The sequence below is a fragment of the Hemitrygon akajei genome, chromosome 4 (genome assembly GCF_048418815.1).
Source record: "Hemitrygon akajei chromosome 4, sHemAka1.3, whole genome shotgun sequence".
NCBI classification, from domain to species: Eukaryota; Metazoa; Chordata; class Chondrichthyes; order Myliobatiformes; family Dasyatidae; genus Hemitrygon; species Hemitrygon akajei.
This window is the reverse complement of record NC_133127.1, coordinates 176,651,704-176,674,894: the sequence shown is the minus strand read 5'-3', so window position 1 is coordinate 176,674,894 and position 23,191 is coordinate 176,651,704. Positions and strand designations below refer to the sequence as shown.

General features: G+C 41.8%; 1 protein-coding gene across 1 annotated transcript in view; it reads left to right on the top strand.

Moving 5' to 3' along the window:
* tmem131 (transmembrane protein 131) overlaps positions 1-23,191 on the top strand; it is a 194,419-nt gene that overhangs the window by 148,845 nt on the left and 22,383 nt on the right. Inside the window, exons 30-31 of the mRNA XM_073044097.1 lie at positions 1,923-2,081; positions 2,659-3,248. Coding sequence (XP_072900198.1) covers positions 1,923-2,081; positions 2,659-3,248 — 749 coding nt within the window. The remainder of the gene's footprint in view (positions 1-1,922; positions 2,082-2,658; positions 3,249-23,191) is intronic.

Below are 23,191 nucleotides of genomic sequence, written 5' to 3'. Positions count from 1 at the left end.
TTTGCACAACCATTTGACCCATTGAGCTGTATCCCATAAACAAATAACTTTTAGCATTTTTATTTCCATTAGTATACTGTTGGTCAACTATCAGTGCCCTGGAGTGCTGCCTATTGTACATAGCCAAATATGGACTCCGAGAGGGTTGGTTTAATTTGAAATTGTTGTAATTTTGAAGGTGTCAAATAAGACCATAGACCATAAGACATATGAGCAGCATTAGGCCCATTGAGTCTGCTCCACCATTCAATCACGTGGATCTTTTTTTTCCTATCTCCTCCTCAACCCCAGTTTCTGGCCTTCTCCCCCTAACCTTTGATGCCATGTCCAATCAAGAACTGATCAATCTCTCCCTTAAATACACCCAACAACCTAGTCTCCACAGCTGCACGTGGCAACAAATTCACCACTCTCTGGCTAAAGAAATTTCTCCGCATCTCAGTTTTGAAAGGGCACCCCTCTATACTGAAGCTATGCCCTCATGTCCTGGACTCTCCCACCATGGAAGCTATGCGCTCTTGTCCTAGACTTTCCACATCTACTCTGTTTAGGCCTTTTAACATTCGAAAGGTTTCAATGAGATCCCTCCTTATCCTTCTAAGTTCCAGCATGTACAGACCCAGAGCCATCAAACGTTTCTCATGTGATAACCCTTTCATTCCTGGAATCATCCTTGTGAACCTCCTCTGGATCCTCTCCAATGCCAGCACATCTTTTCTAAGATAAGGGGCCCAAAACTGTTCATGGTACTCGAGGTGAGGCCTCTCCAGTGCCTTATAAAATCTCGGCATCGCATCCTTGCTCTTATATTCTTACTTTTCCTTAGCAGGATCATATTTCTAGTTGTTCACTAAATGATTGACAAATGTGTGCTTGGGAGCTAAAAATTTATTATTAAGTGACATTGGAGTAATCCTCATATGCTGGGATGTAAAGAAATTAAATAAAATACAGCCTCCCAATAAGCCAATCTTTTATTAAAATTGATCATAGAAAAGCATAACACAGCATATTGGTTATTTGAGTTGCTGAGTTCCTCCAGCATTTTATGTGTTATTTCTTAAATACTGCTATCCATATTCCACCATTTTGCCTGGCACCTACCACTTTTATGGTGTTCTAAAAATAAAATGTTTTCCTTGTAAATCTCCCTTAAGGAGAAAGGGGGAAAGTTTAAAGTTATTATCTCTAATACTTGATGTTTCAGTGCTTTTGAGGTGGGGGAGGGAAGGGGAAACTCCATCTACCTTTTCCACTTCTATCATCATTTTCTGTATTTCTTATGAGCTCATCCCTCAGCCTTCCATGCTCCAGGGAAAACAATCGGTTTGTTCAACCTCTCCTTGTAGTTAATGCTCTAATCCAGGCAACATCATGGTGAACCTCTTCAGCGCCCTCTCCATAGCCTCCCCGTTTTTCCTGTAATGCAGTGACCAGAACTGCACATAATGGTTCAATTGGTCTAACCAAGTTCTACACAGGTGTAATATGATTTTCCAACTATTATACTCAACAGTCTGACTGAAGCCAAGCATGCTATATGCTGTTTATACCACTAGTATCGTCACTTTCAAGAAGCTGTGGACTTGCACCCCAAGATTGCTCTGTACATCAAAGCTCCTTAGGTTTCTGCCATTTGTCTAAATGTTGGTTTAAATTCCGATTGCCATTTCTCTACTGACATTTCCAACTGGCCTTTATCCTCCTTCCTTTGTATCCATAATTTCTACAATTTATATATCATCTGCTAGCTGACTCATCAACCCACCTACGTTTTTATCCATACCTAAAGTGCAGTTGGAAACCATACAGGCTAACACCATATTCCTTTTGAATTATTTTGCTTGCTAAAGTCAAAACATTAATCATTTGGTGTTAACTTTTGAATCTATTTGGTTTAAAATATTTGTTTTCTTTCCCAGTGTCTTGTTCCTTCTGGTGATTGGAACAGCTTACTTAGAAGCTCAAGGAATATGGGAGCCCTTCAAAAGACGTTTGTCTTTAGAGGGGTCCAATCCTCCCTTCGACGTAGGAAGGACATTCGATCTCAGGAGAATAGTTGGTATTTCATCAGACGGAAAGTAAGTATTAATGTTAGTCACCTGATTTTTTTTTTAGATAATTTGTGGAGTATATTTCTGTTATTGAATTGAATACAGGTTGCTAGTTCAGATATTAGATTTTATATGCTGTTTTCTTGCTGATGTAGTCTTAAACTAGGCAGTAAAACCATGTCACAGTTCATGTTATTTTCATTCAATAATTTACAGTGCCCATTTCAAACTTTATCAAATTCATCTGTAAATCCTAAATACAGTATGTTTTGTAGATAACTTACTCAGTGGATTTTAGTCTACTATATTCTTTGCAGTCCTCAAGTGCATATTGGTTATTATGGTAATTGAAATAATAGCATATTTTTAAGTCTATATAATATTTCATTTCACCTAATTTTATTTATGATCAAATAGCCTCCTAATTGCAAAGTTCTAAATCCATGTTAAGTATTTCTATTTTGTACTAATTAAAACTTTAAATATGTGATTTTTTTTTTGTCCTAAATCTTGAAATATTAAGTAATATCAAGATTTCAAGTAATTTCACCCGAACCTATTTGCAGGTGTACAAGTTCTCATATAAAGTTTTGTTTGCTTGCAGTTTAAATGCACTTGGATCAGAAACAAATCACAGTTCTTCAAGAGGAGTATTTGGAGGAGGTGGTTCTTCAAGACCCAGTGTAGCCAACCACAAACAATTATCTGCTGCATCGCAGTTGCACAGCAACAGAAACTCTTTAGACTTTGAAAGTCCAAAACTGAAAAATTTTGCAAACAACTCAAATAGTACTGGTAGGACATCTACCCTCACAGCTTCCCTCACAACCACAAAAACAAATACCCTTGCCTCCGAGGCAAATCCATCCCACAGCCAGGCGAATAGACGGTCAAAAACATCAAGACAGTTTCACCAAACACACCAGCAACAGAGCCCGACACAAGCAGAACTTCAGTCATTGCCACAATTACCAGCAGTGCCTCAGCCACAGGAGCAGCATAATGAGATCACTGTGTCACAACCATCGCCTCCTGTTGCATCATGTACAGAAAATGTAAATACAAGGCACAGCTCGGAGGATTCTGATATCACTGGTCTTGGAGATGCAGTGGACAGAGAATGTGAACTACCTGAATCCCCATCACCAGAAGTTTTTACAGAACAGCCTCCATCGCCTGCATCAAAAAATAAAGGTAATACATTATTTTACCTGTGTAGGTAGTAATTTGAATTTGTAGATTGCCTAGGGCATAGACAAATGACTTCACAAAAGTATCAAAGGAAGTATCTAAGTGATGAAATATTATGAGGACAAGGAGTTCTGTAATACAGTCGAAGCAGCTGGCAGAGGTGAAAGTAATGAGGTGGGGAAGTGTTGAAAGATTAATGAGTGTGTACAATCAAGAGCATTAAGCATCGAAAATATGAGATGTCCTTGAAAGTGAGTCCAAAGTTCACTATACAGCCGTATTGCTGCCAAGGAGGAACATTATCAATCCCCAAATACCCTTCAAGAAAGACATTTTTATTTGCATTGTTTTTTTTGCATTCAATAATCTTTATGGGCAACCAAGCACTTAGTGAAGTATAGTCACTGTTCCATTATAGAAAATGTGGCAGCCAATGTATGTGTGGACAGCACTCTCAAATGACAGCTTGATTGTGGCCAGCAGTTATCTTCATTATCATGATTGAGGGGTGAGGTTGACTAGTAAATTGGGGGCAATTTCTCTGCTCTTCAAGAATAATGCTGTAAGTTTTTTTTTCAGTCATCCAAAAGAGCACAAGTGCTTGTGGTTTAAATATCTCTTCTGAAATTATGGATGGTACAATACTGTAAGCACCTAACTCAATTTTTGGTTCTCAAATATCATGAGGTAGAACTTCAATCCATGTTCTTCTAGCCCAACTGCTGCTGACAAGGCTACACTAGCTGGCTTCTTAAATGGTCGTAACCTAGGTTTCCCAGAGTGCTGTCAAGTTCCAAAATTTGTACCTAGGGCTGATGGAGAGATACAAATTTCCAAGCTGGATTATATGCCTTATGCAGCAGATGTCCCTAACTTGTGTGATGTAAGCATTTGACAAGTGAAATAGATGGAATTTTAGTAAGCTGATTCGTTGTATCCTGCAGATGAGGCACATTGCAATTATGTTGTGCTAGTAATAGAGGGAAAGTATTTAAGGTGGTGTTTGGGCTGCTAACCAAATGCAATTTATTATGTTGTGTTACACAGTGTTTAAGTTATACTCATTCATTGTATAATTCAATGAAGGGTTGCACTCTTGCTGATGGTCAAGGAGATGGTTGGAGTTAAAAGAGCAATCATGCTACATAGGATACCCAACCATTTTTATAATGGCATTTTTTTGTATGAATGGTCTAGTTATGTTTCTAGTTAGTTTGCTCTCTCCAGAATATTGACAGCAGACAGACTTTCAGTGACAATATCGATAGGAGTTAGGCCTACACCTGTTAACCTCAACCAAGATGTTTTCCAGGACTTGCTGTAAAATGGTACAAACTGCTTTAGTATTTGAGAAATTGTGAATGTACTGAACATTCTTCTCACACTACTCTTCAAAGTCACCTTAATTCTTGTACAAATTTCTAAGCTCTCAAAAAATTATCAGCACTGTCTTTGCACGTGCTGCCTCCGCCACCTCCGCAATGTTGCTGTGCAATTAATCTGTGATTGAAACGAGAAAAGAAATATTTTGCCTTTCTCAGCTTAGCTTCATTTATAACTGTAATTACTGAAGTACTTTCCATTGCATTTCACTACTGTAAAGTGGAAAAAATGACAGCCATTTGACCAACAATGAAACTGAAGTTTTAGCAAAAATAGACTTCAGTTAAGGCAGGTGCCATTGATCCCTACCATTAATCAAGGTCTGTGGACCCCAGGCTGGGAGCCCCTGAATTAAAGTTGTTCAACTTAAAAATTTTAACTAATCTGCATAGGTTCAGCAAAGCGTGATTTCATCCTTTACGAACCCCGTAACTGGGTCACTTACCAGCAAAGATGGAGACGTCCGTTGAAGTCTGATGGTACTATTTTTAACAGTATTTATTAGTAAAAATACACAAAAATAATATCAATGCAAACATACAGATAATATACGTCGTCAATACTAAATCTAAAAGTGCGGGTATAATAATAATCAATAAGAAATAGCTCTATCGTTGTCTAGGGGATAATGTATTGTCCAATGGAAATATAAAAGTCACTCAGTTCATGCAGGCTGCAGCCTTTTGGGGGACCACTGGGTTTGCAATGGTTGGAGAGAGAGAGAGATTTTTGAGAAACTTGCCGGCTTTCCTTTCACGATTTCGATCCGTCAGAGTCTCGTTGGTGTGGCCATTTACTTGTGGCCTCTCCTTTAGCTAAGCCGTTCTTCTGTGGCGAGCCCGCCAATCCCAGGCAAGAGAAGGACGCACACGAGCCCCCCACCGGCTGTCGCTATTAAATGCTGTCACGGGATTTCTAGCGTTTCTCCTGGTGCGTCTGAAGGGGTTGTTCCCCAGACCCTCTTTTATCCTTACTCACGGGGTCTCAGATGTCAATCAGGTTGGGATGATGCAATCCCTCAACCAGCCCACTCTGGTCATCCCCTGAGGGGCTTCACTGAATAGTACAGTACAGTGCTCAATACACAATTCCGTCTCCAAGAGACAATAGCCGTTATCAATGGTTTTGTTTTGCTGAGGCCAGGACACATTCCAAACCTTGTGGATTCTCTCTCATTTCCTGGGTCCCAGACCCGAATTAATAGCGATCTTACGATTCTCAAAAAGGAGGGGGGCAACTTTGTACCCTTCGGCCCCTCAGAGTTGTGGCACATTCGTAACACCCCCTTCCTTCTAAGATTTTTACCAACAGGTAAAAATTTATGAATACAGAGTCTTACAGGATTTCAGAATCTAACACAATACAAAAGAGTTTTTTTTCACTACAGAGTAATACAGTTATACATTCAATTCAGCTTCTAAACAGTTAGCAATTACATTGTCACTTCCTTTAATATCTTAACATCTTGTACCTTAATAAAATTCTTGTAGCATCAGACTTCAATTTAATAACCACCTATTTTTATTCCTTTTCTTCAGCAAACAAAAACTAAAGAGTTGTGATCTTAGCTTACGTGTATATTACAAAAGTTCATGCAAATACTAATCTTTATGTTACTTTCAAACTTAACAGTCAATCTTCCATGGGGGTTGTCTTTATTAGTCACATGCTTTGTCGAAATCCCTTAAAACCGGATCCTGTTATTTAAAATGGCATCCCGTCAACCCTCGCCCCGTTTCCAGTTAACTCCCACGTGGTGAACTTGTATACTAGTGTGGAATAGGCTTTCGCATGCTCCTTTCATAGGAACAATTTTATCAACAATGTGTTCCAAACTTAGACCATTTTCCGAATTTCCACACAATTCTTTAATTTTAAGCAAGTCGTTAATTTTATCTTCAGGACCCTTCATGCTCTTAGTTTTCAGTTTAAACTCTGCAAGTGATCCCTCTTTGTTCAAATAGCATTTAAAATTCTGCCTCTTCACAGCACTCTCTTGAATAACAATAGTGTGTGGGGCACCTTTACATTCCAAATCAACCTGTAATTGATTCGCAGGCACCGTGTTACCAAGCCATTGTCTCTGTAGCCTGGTGGCTGCTTCTGACATCAATCCAGACTTTAAAATTTCTTCATTCAATTTAGGAACTACACTTTTCCCTTTTCCTTCAATAATAATATTCACCTCACCACCTTTTATCTCCTCACTAACTTTTAACACACCTTCGAACACAAACAACTGGGAATTCTCACTTCCCACTAGTACCAAGGTTAACCCTTTCTTCACTGAACCAAGTCCATCTGACCCACAAGGACTGCATTCCTTTTCAACTGAATCAAATACCTAAGACTTTTCCTGAGTTTCATTACTAGGTTCAGTACCACGTGCATCCACATCTTGAACACACTCAAACGGGACATCTGCCTCTTCCAGGCTTTCAATACCCGTACCCTTTTCAAATTCTAAGTTCCCCTGATCCTCCCAGTTACTCTCTGGGCAACTCCCTTCCGGAGTAAACTCAACCCCGCGGGCTGAAACAACCTCATCTGCCAACCCAGCAGACTTCTTCAAGGTAATGGCATCCTTTTCATCTAGGACTGCCCTCATTTCGTTATCGGGAACACATTTAAAACTTTCAACTTCTTCAAACAGTTCTGCCAAACCAGACAGATCCTCCATGTCCAACCCTGGACCTTTTAACAGCCTTATCTGTTTCTCATCTTTACTCTGTGCCTCTATAAATTTCCTCCTGGCTAAGGGCAGGTCTACCTCCTCTCCCTTACTCTCTTTCACTTTCCTATTCTCCATTTTACCACCCTCTAAACCCTCTTGGTACAGGGTCGGTAAAAAAGTCTCGGCCAAATCGATACTGGCTGGATTTAAACTGGTCTCGTTCTCAGCTGCCTTTCTCAACATGCTGCGAGTGATCGCGCATGCGGGATAGATCTTGGAATCTAGGGGCGGGTCCTCAACACTTACAGGCTGGCTCGTCAGCTCCATGGCCGACCAGACTTCACCACCAGCTAAATCGTTACCCAGAAGGAGGTCTACGTCAGTTCTCGGAAATTCTGATCGCACCCCTATTTCAACTGGTCCAGATACCAGCTCACAATTTATAACAATCCTATGCAAAGGCACCGCTTTTGTCCCTGTTTGTATGCCTCTCAAAGCTACCTCTCCAGTCTTGTGACCAAAACCTAGTACCGTACTGCGAATCAATGACAGCTCAGCTCCCGTGTCTCTCCAGATCCGCACTGGAACTGGTGTGTCTCCCTCTTTCACAGACACGGTTCCTTCTGAAATACATTTCTCAGACCCCTCTCGTATTCTGTCTACCTGAGGCTTTCTCGTCGATTTACTGATCACCACAACACATCCTGTAGGGACTGCTGCTTTCCATTTTCCTGTCTCCTTCCTCAGAGCAAGGCACTTAGATGCAATATGACCCACCTTTCCACAATTAAAACAGGTCAAGCCGGGACCTCTCCTGCTGTCTTGCCTTTCCTCCTCCTTAATTTTACCACTAGCTCCCGGTGGGATCTCTGCCTCAGCCGGTGGGCTTTCTCTACCGTTCCCACGGTCTCTCTGGTAACTTTTATTCGAGGAAAACTTTGTCTTGTGGGTTAGGGCATATTCATCTGCGAACCTAGCAAATTTGGAGATGGACTTATTCGGCTTCTCATTCAAATACATCCGGATATCATCCAAAACACAACCTTTAAATTCCTCAGTCAGAATTAACTCCCTGAGACGCCAAAAATCTTCTTCCACTATTTCTGCTGCACACCAACGATCCAAGAGCACACCCTTCTCATAAGCAAACTCTGCATACGTCTGATTCCACCCTTTCTTTAAATTTCTGAACTTTTGTCTATACGCTTCAGGTACCAATTCATAGGTCCAAAGAATGGCCTCCTTTACTTTCTCATAATTCTCAGACTCCTCCTCCTCCATGGACAACGCCACATATGCCCGATGTGCCTTCCCTTTTAACACACTTTGTAACAACGCCACCCACTGCTCTTTGGGCCACTTCTGACTCACTGCCACCTTTTCAAAATGCAAGAAATAACTATCAACATCCGTCTCCACGAATGGAGGTACTAACCTAAACTCCCGACTAACATTAAACCGCTCCTCTCGGTCTGGCCCTTGAGCTCTTCGCTCTTGCCTTAACTTCTCCATGTCCAAGTCATGTTGCTTCTGTTTCTCTTTCTCCTCATACTCCCTCTCCTTTTCGGCTCTCTCCCTCTCTTTTTCGGCCCTTTCCTTCTCCTTTTCAGCTGCTTTCAGCTGTTTTAACTGAATTTCATGCTCCCTTTTCACCTCAACTCCTTTAGCTGGAGCTCATGCTCCTGTTGCTTTTCGGCTCTTTCTTTTTCCTTTTCGGCTGCTTCCAGCTGTTTTAACTTAATTTCATGTTCCAACCTTAATTTCTCCAACTCTAACTGAGCCATCCCACTAGCTGGTACCTTTTCAGGGATATTTTCCAATACCTCAGCTGAAAACACATTCTTCAAAATATAATACTGAGTTATGGCCCTCCGCACCTCCAGCTTTTTCATCGACAAACTCACCTCTGCGAGATTTAGTCCTTTCGCAATATTTATCAAGTCCGACTTTGTGGCAGCCTCTAGCGCCTCCAGAGTCGGGTTTTCTATAAATTCGTCAACGTCCATCTTTGCTGGTTTCCCGTCTGGTTACCCGCGCAACCAGACCCACGTTTGGACTTAAAAGCCCGATTCACTGGCCCTCCAATTTGGTATCAAATCTCGAGATGAGGCCCCCACTTTGTTATGAACCCTGTAACTGGGTCACTTACCAGCAAAGATAGAGAGGTCCGTTGAAGTCTGATGGTACTATTTTTAACAGTATTTATTAGTAAAAATATACAAAAATAATATCAATGCAAACATACAGATAATATACGTCGTCAATGCTAAATCTAAAAGTGTGGGTATAATAATAATCAATAAGAAATAGCTCTGTCGTTGTCTAGGGGATAATGTATTGTCCAATGGAAATATAAAAGTCACTCAGTTCATGCAGGCTGCAGCCTTTTGGGGGACCACTGGGTTTGCAATGGTTGGAGAGAGAGAGAGATTTTTGAGAAACTTGCCGGCTTTCCTTTTACGATTTCGAACCGTCAGAGTCTCGTTGGTGTGGCTGTTCACTTGTCGCCTGTCCTTTAGCTAAGCCGTTCTTCCGTGGTGAGCCCGCCAATCCCAGGCAAGGGAAGGATGCGCACGAGCCCCCCACCGGCTGTCATTATTAAACGCTGTCACGGGATTTCTAGCGTTTCTCCTGGTGCGTCAAAAGGGGTGTTCCCCAGACTCCTCTTTTATCCTTACTCACGGGGTCTCAGATGTCAATCAGGTTGGGATGATGCAATCCCTCAACCAGCCCACTCTGGTTATCCCCTGAGGGGCTTCACTGAATAGTACAGTACTCAATACACAATTCGGTCTCCAAGAGACAATAGCCGTTATCAATGGTTTTGTTTTGCTGAGGCCAGGACACATTCCAAACCTTGTGGATTCTCTCTCATTTCCTGGGTCCCAGACCCGAATTAATAGCGATCTTGCGATTCTCAAAAAGGAGGGGGCGACTTTGTACCCTTCGGCCCCTCAGAGTTGTGGCACATTCGTAACACATCCTTGTCAACTCTTTGGTATGATTGTACTTAATGTTGCTTACAAATGGCAAAGCAAAGACAAAATGTTGATCACTTTTGCCATTTGTCTGTAGGTATGAGTTCTGATATTGAGGTTCTGACTGAAACACCATAATGACAGTTGACCGTGTTTTAATGATGCAGTTAGCTAATCAAACGACACAAGATAGTGGTAGTTTTTCTAGGGTGTTTAGCATGGGAACTTAAGATTTCCCCTTTTGAGAAAGGGTTGCCTGATGGCTTAGATGACTTGGCATTTTGTGAGGTGCCAATCTTATTTTAAGGTTTATGCTGGGCCACTCTGTATTCCCAAAGAATAGATTTGATTCTCAGTTGTGATTCTGAAAATTCCTCCACTTTGAACCATCAAGTGCCAGATGCCCTAGCAAACATTGAGAATGTTAAATTTTTGAAAAATGCGCTTGAGCATTTTTTTTCTATCTGGAAGTTCGTTGCTATGACAGAGCTAGAAAACTGTGCCTGCTTCGAGAGTCTGTTTAAGCCCTGCAAACGATGCGGTCTGCTTGTTGGAGCTGATTGTATTATAACAGGCAAAGTTTGAGGCCTGATGGGAGGACCCCCTTAAGTGTGACCTTTTTCACAACAAGCTCCCACAATTCCATTGCAAGCATTTTGGCCAGCCAGCTTCACCAATTGAGACCAATGTGGCCAAGTCACTTGAAAAGTAGAATTAGTGATGACCCCGCTGAAGTTCTAAAAGTTGGCAGAGGATATTTCACAAATTTGTGAATTTCTCTGCCATGTCTGGGAAGAGGAGGACATGCCAAAAGGTGTAAGAGACACCAGAATCATAGCCATCTTCAGGAAAGGAGACTAATTAGGTTTGAATGACTACAGAATGTTTCTCTAGTCACAGGGGAAGTCATTACCAGAATCATCAACAGTCTCATCCCAGTGACAAAGATCAGCTTCAATAACATTGTGAAGGATCTTTAGCCAGAGTGGTGAATCTATGGAATTCTTTGCCACACGCAGCTGTGGAGGCCAAGTCTTTATGTATACTTAAGGCAGAGATTGATAGATTCTTGATTGATCAGGACTTGAAGGGATACAGGGAGAAGACAGGAGATTGGGGCTGAGGGGGAAATTGGATCAGCCATGATGAAATGTCAGAGCAGACTCGATGGACCAAATGGCCTAATTCTGCTCCTATATCTTCTGGTTGACCAATTCCAAGAGATACGGGGAGCAGCATCAGCCACTATACGTGACCTTCACTTCACAAAAGCCTTTGGTTTGTAGTTACATAGCAATTTAAGGCGGAAGGTTATATGGAAGCAGGGTTTAAGGGTCGGCACAACATTGTGGGCCGAATGGCCTGTACTGTGCTGTATTGTTCTATGTTTTAGCAATGACAAAGAGCACTATTTGCCCAATTAATACAGCTGCCTGGGTTAAGTGGAGACTGTATCCCTTGTGGGAGCATTATAGCAGCCTGAGTAGGTTGTAAGGTCAATATATACTTCAGTATTTGTAAGCTGTTTGCTGCTTGTAACTGAAAATGCACTTGATTATCACAAGGAAAATAGAAAATAACTAAGCTTTCCCTTGACAAGATTGATGCACGAAGAATGGAATACGGTACATGATGAAATGAATTCATACGTATCATAGTGTAAGTATACTCTCAGTAGCCACTTTATTAGCTATCTCCTGTACATGTGGTTATCACTGAATCGTGGCTGAAAGATGGTTGTAGTTGGGAACTGAATGTCCAAGATATCGGAGCGATAAGAAGGTAGGCAGAGAGGTTGGCCTGGCTCTGCTGATAAGCAATGGCGTTAAATCATTAGAAAGATGTAACATAGGATCAGAATATGTTAAATCCTTGTGGGTTGAGTTAAGAAAGTGCCAGGGTAAAAGGACCTTGATGGCAGTTATATATAAGCCTCCAAACAGTCGCTGAAATGTGGACTACAGATTACAACGGGAAATAGAAAAAGCTTGTCATAAAGACAATGTTATGGTAGTCATGGGAGATTTTAACATGCAGGTAGATTAGGAAAATCAGGTGGGTAATGGATCTCAAGAGAGTGAATTTGTTGAATGCCTACAAGATGGCTTTTTAGAGCAGTTTGTCGTTGAGCCTACTAGGGGATCAGCTATACTGGATTGGGTGTTATATAATGAACTGGAGGCAATTAGGGAGCTTAAGGTAAAAGAACCCTTAGGAACCAGTGATCAGAATATGATTGAGCTCAACTTGGAATTTGATAGGGAGAAAGTAAAGTCTGACGTAGCAGTATTTCATTAGAGTAAAGGAAATTACAGTGGTATGAGAGATGAGTTGGCCAAAGTAAATTGGAAGGATATGCTGGCAGGGATGACAGCAGAGCAGCAATGGCATGAGTTTCTGGGGAAAAACAAGGAAGGTGTAGATTATTTGTATTTCAGCAACAAAGAAATACTCATGGCAAAGTAGTACAACTGTGGCTGACAAGGGAAGTCAAAGCTAATATAAGAGCAAAAGAGAGGGCATACAGCAAAGCAAGAATTAATGGGAAGATGAAGGATTGGGAAGCTTTTAAAAACCTACAGAATACAACTTAAGAAACATTAAGAGGGAAAAGATGAAATTTGAAACAATATCAAGATGGACAGAAAAACATTCTGCAAATATATAAAAAATAAGAGATGAGAGTGGATATAGGACCGCTAGAAGATGAGGCCGTAGAAATAATAATGATAAGGAGATGGCAGATGAACTAAATGAGTATTTTGCATCAGTCTTCACTATGAAGACAGTCTTCACTAGCAATGTGCCATGTATTCAAGGCTGAGGGAAGAGAAGTGAGTGCAGTTACTATTACAAGGGAGAAGGTGCTCGAATAGTTGAAAGACCTAAAGGTACATAAGTTACTTGGATCAGATTAATTGCACCCTAGGGTTTTGAAAGGGGTAGAAGTAGATATTGTGGAGGTATTAGTAATGATCTTTCAAGAATCATTAGACTCTGGAATGATTCTGAAGGACTGAAAAATTACAAATGTCACTCCACTCTTTAAGAAAAGAGCAGAAAGGAAATTATAGATCAGTTAGCCTGACCTCAGTGGTTGGAAAGATGGGGAAGTCAATTGTTAAGGATGAGGTTATAGAGAACTTGGTGACATAGGACAAGATAGGACAAAGTCAGCATGGTTACCCTGAGAGAAAAATCTTGCCTCCCACACCTGTTGGAATTTTTTGAGAGGATTACAACTAGGATAAATAAAGGGGGTGTAGTGGATGGTGTATATTTGGATTTTCAGAAGGCCTTTGACAAGGTGCCACACATGAGGCTGCTTACCAAGTTAAGAGCCCATGGTATTACAGGAAAGTTACTGGTGAGGTTAGAGCATTGGCTGACTGGTAGGAGGCAGCGAGTGGGAATAAAAAGATTGTTTTCTGGTTGGCTGCCAGTGACTAGTGGTGTTCGGTAGAGGTCGGTGTTGGGGCTGCTTCTTTTTATGTTGTGTATCAATTACCTAGATGACGGAATAGATGGTTTTGTTGTCACATTTGCAGATGATACAAAGATTGGTGGGGCAGATAGTGTTGAGGAAATAGGAAGGCTGCAGAAGGACTTAGACAGAATGGGAGAATGGGCAAGAAAGTGGCAAATGAAATACAATGTTAGAAAATGCATGGTCATGCACTTTGGTAGAAGACCAAAATGTGTAAACTATTTTCAAAATGGAAAGAAAATCCAGAAACCTGAGACGCAAAGTGTTTGGAAGTCCTATGCTGAACTCCCTAAAGGTTAACTTGCAGGATGAGTCGGTGATGAGAAAGGCAAATGCAATGTTAGCATTCATTTCAAGAGGTCTAGAATACAAGAGCAGGGATGTGATGCTGAGGCTTTATAAGGCACTGGTGAGGCCTCACCTTGAGTATTGTGAACAGTTTTGGGCTCCTCATTTAGAAAAGATATGCTGGCATTAGAGAGGGTTCACAGGAGGTTCACAAAGCTGAGTCCAGGAATTAAAGGGTTATCATGTAAGGAATGCTTGATAGCTCTGAGGCCTAGCCAGAGTAGATGTGGAAAAGATGTTTCCCATGGTAGGGGAGTCTAGGACAAGAGGGCACAGCCTCAGGATAGAGGGCCATCCATTTAAGACAGATGTGGAGAAATTTCTTTAGCCAGAGGGTGGTGAATTTGTGGAATTTGTAACCACAGGCAGCTGTGGAGACCAGGTCATATTCTGCATGGAGGTCGGTGACCAATGGTGTGCCTCAGGGATCTGTTCTGGGACCCTAACTCTTCATGGTTTTTATAAATGACCTGGATGAGGAAGTGGAGGGATGGGTTAGTAAGTTTGCTGAGGATACAAAGGTGGGAGGTGTTGTGGATAGTGTGGAGGGTTGTCAGAGGTTACAGTTGGACATTGATAGGATGCAAAACTGGGCTGAGAAGTGGCAGATGGAGTTCAACCCAGATAAGTGAAATAGTTCATTTTGGTAGGTCAAATATGATGGCAGAATATAGTATTAATGGTAAGATTCTTGGCAGTGTGGAGGATCAGAGGGATCTTCGGGTCTGAGTCCATAAGACGCTCAAAGCAGCTGTGCAGGTTGACTCTGTGGTTAAGAAGGTGTATGGTGTATTGACCTTCATCAATCGTGGAATTGAATTTAGGAGCTGAGAGTAATGTTGCAGCTATATAGGACCCTGCTCAGACCCCACTTGGAGTACTGTGCTCAGTTCTGGTCACCTCACTACAGGGAGGATGTGGAAGCCATAGAAAGGGTACAGAGGATATTTACACGGATAGTGCCTGGATTGGCAGCATGCCTTATGAGAATAGGTTGAGTGAACTCGGCCTTTTCTCCTTGGAGCGACGGAGGAAGAGAGGCGACCTGATAGAGATGTATAAAATGGTGAGAGGCATTGATCGTGGGGATAGACAGGCTTTTTTCCAGGGCTGAAATGGTTGCCACAAGAGGACACAGGTTTAAGGTGCTAGGGAGTAGGTACAGAGGAGATGTCAGGAATAAGTTTTTTACTCAGAGTGGTGAGAGTTTGGAATGGGCTGCTGGCAACGGTGGTGGAGGCGAATACGATAGGGTCTTTTAAGAGACTTTTAGATAGGTACATGGAGCTTAGAAAAATAGAGGTCTGTGGGTAAGCCTAGTAATTTCTAAGGTAGGGGCATGTTCGGCACAACTTTGTGGGCTGAAGGGTCTGTATTGTGTTATGTTTCTATGTCATTGTGTGTACTTAAGGCAAAGGTTGATAGGTTCTCAATTGGCCAAAGCATCAATGGTTATAGGGAGAAGGCTGGGGGTGGGGCTGAGGGGAAAAAAGATTCAGGCATGATTGAATGGTGGAGCAGACTCGATAGGCTAAATGCCAAATTTTGTTCCTATGTTTTTTGATCTATTTGAGTTACTGTCAGCTTCTTGTAAGCTTGAATCAATCTGGCCATTCTCCTCTGACTTCTCATTAACAAGACTTCTCATCTGCTCACTGGATGTTTTATTATTTTTCACACCATTCTCCGTAATGTCTAGAGACTGTTGTGCATGACATTCCGGGAGATCAGCAGTTTCTTTGATACTCAAACCACCCTGTCTGCCACCAACACTATCAAAGTTTGAATTAAATTTATTATTAAGGGCGAATCTCACCTGGTCCCTCAACACCAGCTCCATAGCAAAGAAAGCCCAGCAGCGTCTCTACTTTTTGCGAAGGCTGAGGAAAGTCCATCTCCCACCCCCACATCCTCATCACATTCTACAGGGATTGCATTGAGAGCGTCCTGAGCAACTGCATCACTGCCTGGTTCGGAAGTTGCATCATCTCGGATCGCAAGACCCTGCAGCAGATAGTGAGGTCAGCTGAGGAGATCATCAGGGTCTCTCTTCCCGCCGTCACAGACATTTACACTACACGCTGCATCCACAAAGGAAACAGCATTATGAAAGACCCCATGCACCCGTCATACAATCTCTTCTCCCGCCTGCCGTCTGGGAAAAGACTCCGAAGCATTCGGGCTCTTACAACCAGACTATATAACATTTTCTTCCCCCAAGCTATCAGACTCCTCAATACCCGAAGCCTGGACTGACACCTTGCCCTACTGTCCTGTTTATTATTTATTGTAATGCTGGTACTGTTTTTGTGCACTTTATGCAGTCCAGTGTAGGTCTGTAGTCTAGTATAGCTTTCTCTATTTTTTATTACGTAGTTCAGTCTAGTTTTTTGTACTGTGTCATGTAACACCATGGTCCTGAAAAACATTCTCATTTTTACTATGCACTGTACCAGCAGTTATGGTCGAAATGACAAAAGTTGACTTGACTTGACATGTATATCACCATATACAACCCTGAGAGTTGTTTTCTTGTGGGCATACAAGGTAATCCAAGAGAAACAGTAGAGTCAATGGAAGATCGCTTCCAACAGGACGGGCAAACATCCAATGTGCAAATACAAAAGAAAAAAGTAATAAATAAGCAATATATATTGAGAATGTGAGCTAAAGAATCCTTGAAAGTGAGTTGATATGTTGTGGGACAGTTCAGTGATGGGGAAAGTGAATTTATTCCCTTTGGTTCAAGAGCCTAATGATTTGGGGGGGGGGGTCAAAGTCACTTGGGTCACATTTCTTCCTCATTCTGATGTTTGGTCTGAACAACAACTGAAGCTCTTGACTAGTCAGCATGCTTTTATGCACTGAGTTGCTGTCACACAATTGGCTGACTAGATATTTGCATTAACAAGCAGGTATATGTATGTAACTAATCAAGTGGCCAGTGAGTTTAGTGTGTATTTATTTGCACCGAAGAGCTTCCTTCTGTCAATGGGGGTGCCTGATAGTCAGAATTCCAAAAACACAAGAGGTTTTGCAACTGCTGGCAGTCAAAAGTAACACATATCAAGATGCTGCCTGACTTGCTGAGTTCCTCCAACATTTTCCAGAATTTCAGCCTGTTTAGTAAATGTTGTCCGGTCCTGTCAGCACATTGTACTGTGTCTCTGAAATTCCTTTCATTGAATTGGTTCGGTATTTTTCTTGTAAAATTTTTCTTCGACTAAGCTGCAATGAATGTGGTAGGAAATGGGTTATTCAGTTAATAGCTGTTTTGAAGGTTTTGCCAGTTATTATAGACTATTCAGAGAAGCTATTTGGTCTGATTTAACTGTGTAATGTATTCCATCTGATTTCCACCACATATGGAATTAATAACGTCAGCACAATCTGCTTCAAGTAATTGAGTCACAGAACCTTGTCCTATATCCAGGCTCAACAGTATCCAAAATCAAACTTCACAGTGTGAATTCAGCGCTTGATGAGGTGATTAGGTTAATTAGTGATTACTTTGATCTTTTAGATTTGATTTTGCAGGGCCATAACTATCTATAAATTTTGATCAGCAGAGTATTGAAACAAACACTTGAGAGAAAGGATTCCCCCTCTACCCCATGCACTTAGATCTTTTTTTTTCAGATTATTTAGTTTAAATATCAGCAGTATAGAAGATGGTATGTGATCTGCTCATGTGCTTCCTACCATATTCTTTGCCATCCAATTTAAAATTGCTCCGGTTTTAAAATTAACTGGTGACTTTGCATTTTGGCACAGGTAGTTTTCACTTTGGCAGGAGTAATCATTGATAATGCCAAGAAGGATTTGCAGAGTCCCACGTAGAATTGGTTATTTATGGATTTGGAATGTGCACAGGATGAATGGCTGATTGTGTAATAGTTGCATTCAGTGCCCTGTTGCTTACCAATTATTGCCAGATGTCAAGCTAAATGTCAGCAGTTGCAAGAACCATACATTCTGTACTTGGAATGAAAGGCTTTTACCTGATAAGGAGCAGGACCCCATTACAATCATGATCCCTGGTTCTACCTGCATGGAGTTTATTAGTTCTCCTTGTGACCCTCAGTGCTTCAGTTTCCTCCTGTGTTCCAAAGATGTGTGAGTTACTAGTTTATTTGGTCATGTGAAGTTGCTCCTAGTTTGTCAAAGTGAGTGATAGAATGCGAGTGGGGGAATAGAATAAGGAGAGAATATAAATGGGACTTGTCTAGGCTTAGTGTAAATAGGTACCTGTCGGTAGACCATAGAGACTGTATGATTCTTTCTGACTTTACTCCCACATCATCCTAATCTTCCATTCCCCACACTGTTATTTTTAAACAGGTACAGCAGTCTCCAGATCTTGGTTCTAGGAGACAAAATCCCCTATATCCACTTTGTCAAGAACTTTTGGGATTTTGTTCATTTCTGTCAAGTCTTCCTCTCATCCACCTATTTATTCTTCCAAAAATTCAACAAATACAATTTTAGGCAGTCCATCCTTATTAGACAATCTGTTTTCTTTTCCAAGCTTTGTAACCTTAGGCTGGTTATAATGTTATAATCTTTGTTATATTCTAGGTTGGTGGGAGCTCTGGTGACACAGGATTTTGAGGCTCTGGTCTGGTAAAAAGAGGCATATGTCAGGTATAGGCAAGTGAGATCAAATGAATCCCTTGAGTATAAGGGATGGAGCAGTACACTTGAGGAAATCAGCAAGATAAAGAAGGGATATGAGATATTCATTACAGTTAAGTTAAAGGTGAATTCTAAAATATTTCCTGTAAGTAGATCAGGAGCAAAAAGATAATTAAAGGGAATAGGACCCATTAAGAATCAGTGTGGTCATCTGTTATAGAGCCATGGGAGATGAACAAGCTGTTAAATGAATACTTCATGTCACAAGTTACTGTGGAGAAGGTCATAGAATCTAGTGAAGACAATGATGTCCTGAAATGTGCCACCATTGCAAAACAGATGTTGATGGTCACAAGTTGCATAAAGGTTGATTAATCCCTGTGGTCTGACAAGGTATGTCCTAGGATGATGTAAGGTGCAAGGAAATAAATTGCTGGAGTCCTAGCAGGGATTTTTGTATTTTTAGATGGGGGTGAAATACTGGAAGACTGAAGAGCAGATAATGTTGTGCCTTTATTTAAGAACTGCTTCAAGGAAGAGACAGGCCAACTCAATGGTGGAAAAGTTAAGGGGGTTAAAAGGGGTTTCTGAAAGACAGGATTTCATCTGCATTCTGAAAGGCAAGGACTAATTGCAGACACAAGAGACTGTAGATGCTGGAATCTGGAGTAACAATTCAATGAGCAAAGCAGCATCTGTGGAAAACGGGAATGCCGGTGTTTCAGGACAAAACACAGCTGGGTAGGCAAGAAGCCCGGTGTTAGAGGAGAAGGGGAGCAGTGAGAAAGGATTTTGAGGCAATTGGTGGACTGAGTAGGGGCATAAGATGACAGACAGGTAGTGGCAGTTAGGAGAGGTGGAGTTGGAAAGTGGCAGGTGAATGACATGTAGAGGCAGAGAGACTGACTGTTGCTGTGGCTGATCAAGATACATACGTCAGGATGCTCTTCATTGACTACAGCTCAGCATTCAACACTGTCATCTCCTCAACTCATCCCTAAGCCCCAAGACCTGGGCCTCGATACCTCCCTGAGCAAATGGATCCTCGATTTCCTCCTTTGCAGACCCCAGTCAGAGCAGATTGGCAACGGTAGCTCCTCCACAATCACCATCGGCACAGATGCACTGCAAGGTTGTGTACTTAGCTCCCTGCTCTGCTCCCTTTATACTTAAAACTGTGTGGCTAGGTACAACTCCAGTGCTGTCTTTAAGTTTGCTGAAGACACTGCTATTGTTCGCCCAATTAAAAGTGATGAATCTGCATATAGGAGGGAGTTTGAAAACCTGGTTGAATAGTGCCCACAGCAACAGACTCTCGCTCAGTGTCAGCAAGACCAAAGAGCTGATTATCAACTACAAGAGGTAGCCAGAGTTCCACAAGCCAGACCTCATTAGTGGATTGGAGGTGGAGAGAGACAGTAACTTGGTGTTATCATGTCAGAGGATCTGTCCTGACACCAACACACAAATGCCATCACCAAGAAGGTACGACAGTGCCTCTACTTCCTTAAAAGTTTGCATAAATTCAGCATGTCACCTAAAATTTTAACAAATATCTATAGATGCACTGTGGAGAGTATCCTAACCGGTTGCATCACGGCCTTGTATGGAAACACCAATATGCATGAATGAAAAAATGTTTGCAGGAAGTGGTAGATATAGTCCATTACTGCCGAATCCCACCCCACCATTGAGCATATTTAAATAGAGCACAGCCACAAGAATCTGTCAAGGACCCCCACCATCCAGGCCATGCTCTCTTCTTGCTACTACCATTGGATAGGAGGTACAGGAGCTTTGGGACCCACATCATCAGGTTCAGGAACAGTTATATTTATTACCAATTTGCCACCATATACACCCCTGAGATTCATTTTCTTGCAGGCACTCATAGTGGAATAAAGAACTTCAATGGAATCAATGAACAATTACACACAGGTTGACAAACAGCCAATAGGCAAAAGAAGACAAACTGTGAACACAAAATAAAAGAAAATACTGTGATGTACTGGAGCTGCACGTAGCCTCACAACATTGTGCTGTTCTCACACTACAATCATTAGGCTCCTGAACCAGCTTCACCCACCCAACTCCAAATCTGATAGCTTTCAAGGACCATACAACTGACATTCCCAGTTCCATTTAAAAAAAAATTATTTTCACAATTTGTCTTTTCCACATTGGTTGTTTGTCTGCCTTTATCTGTTTGTGTATATTATTATAATTTTATTGTATTTATTTTCCTGTAAATGACTCGAGGTAGTATATGGCAAAATATACTGCATGTACTTTGATAAATCTACTTTGAGATAAAAAAGAGAAACAATGCCAAGATGGGGGAGGAGAGCGTGAAGCCGCTAGAGGGAGACCAGCAAGAACACAAAAGGCTACCAGAGCTAGATTTTGATAATTGAAGGAGGTCAGAATGGGGACTATTAGGGAGAGTTAAATTGCATTTAGAACCAGATGAGGTAGGGAAACTTGTGTGTGAAGCGGGTTGAGAGTAGGTAGGGGATGAAGGTGAATGAAGGGGGCTGGGTGTCTAAACACAAATTCTGTAGATGCTATAAATATCAGGCCAAGACCCACCTTCAGGACTTGAAAGGAAGGGGGAAGATGCCAGAATAGAAAGGGTGCAGGGTGTGGGTAGAAGGGATTGCTAGGAGGTGATAAGTGAAGCCAGGTAGGTGGGAGAAATAAAGGGCTGGAAAAGAAGGAATCTGATAGGAGAGGAGAGTGGAGCATAGGAGAATGGAAAGGAGGAGGGGCACCAGTAGGAGGTAATAGGTGAGAAGGGGTAGGAGGCCAGAGTGTGGATTAGAAGATGATGTGAGGGAGAGGGATTTTTAAAAATTATTATTACCAGATGGAGAAATCGATATTCATGTCATCAGGTTGGAGGCTACCCAGATGGAATATAAGGTGTTACTCTTCCACGCAGAGGGTGGCCTCATTGTGTCACAAGAGGAGGCCATGGACTGGCGTGACAGAGCGAGAATGGGAATTAAAATGTCAGGCTACCAGGAAGTTCTGCTTTTGGTGGATGGAGCAGAGGTGTACAACGAGGGGGTACCCCAATTCACTACAGGTCTCACCAATATAGCGGGGACTGCATTGGGAGCACCAGATACAATAGATGACCCCTAATGAAGTGTTGCCTGAACTGATTGGGGCCCTGAATGGAGGTGAGGGTGGAGGTGAATAGGCAGGTGTGACACTCACTTTGACCACTTGCAGGGATAAGTGCTAGGAGAAAGATTAGTGAGGGTGGACAAATGGACAGGGTAAATACTGAGGGAATGATCCTTGCAGGAAGCAGAGAGTTGGGGAGTAAGAACTGAAGATAGCGGAAGAACTGGAGAATGTTTTGGGTGCAATGGATCATGAGGTGGTGGGTAAGGATGAGGAATTCCATCACTGAAGATGACAGGAAGATGGGGTGAACACAGATATCTGGGAAATGAGGATATGCAGGTGAGGGCCGCATCATTGGTGGAGAAAGGGAAACCCCATTCTTTAAAGAAAGGAAAGCTGCATCCTGGGAATACAGTGGCATACAAAAGTTTGGGCACCCCGGGGTCAAAATTTCTGTTACTGTGAATAGCTAAGCGAGTAAAAGATGACCTGCTTTCCAAAAGGCATAAAGTTAAAGATAACACGTTTCTTTAATATTTTAAGCAAGATTACTTTTCTATTTCCGTCTTTTACGGTTTCAAAATAACAAAAAAAGGAAAGGGCCTGAAGCAAAAGTTTGGGCACCCTGCGTGGCAGTACTTAGTAACACCCCCTTTGGCAAGTATCACAGCTTTAAAAGCTTTCTGTAGCCAGCTAAGAGTCTTTAAATTCTTGTTTGGGGGATTTTCGCCCATTCTTCTTTGCAGAAAGCTTCTAGTTCTGTGAGATTCTTGGGCCATCTTGCATGCACTGCTCTTTTGAGTTCTATCCACAGACTTTCGATGATGTTTAGGCTGGGGGACTATGATGGCCATGGCAAAACCTTCAGCTTGCATCTCTTGAGGTAGTCCATTGTGGATTTTGAGGTGTGTTTAGGATCATTATCCTGTTGTAGAAGCCTTCCTCTTTTCATCTTCAACGTTTTTACAGACAGTGTGATGTTTGCTTCCAGAATTTGCTGGTATTTAATTGAATTCATTCTTCCCTCTACCAGTGAAATGTTCCTTGTGCCACTGGCTGCAGCACAAGCCTAAAGCATGATCGATCCACCTCTGTGCTTAACAGTTGGAGAGGTGTTCTTTTCATGAAATTCTGCACCTTTTTTGTCCAAACATACCTTTGCTCTTTGTGGCCAAAAAGTTCTATTTTAATTTCATCAGTCCACAGGACTTGTTTCCAAAATGCATCAGGCTTGTTTAGACAATAGACAGTAGGTGCAGGAGTAGGCCATTTGGCCCTTCCAGCCAACACCGCCATTCACTGTGAT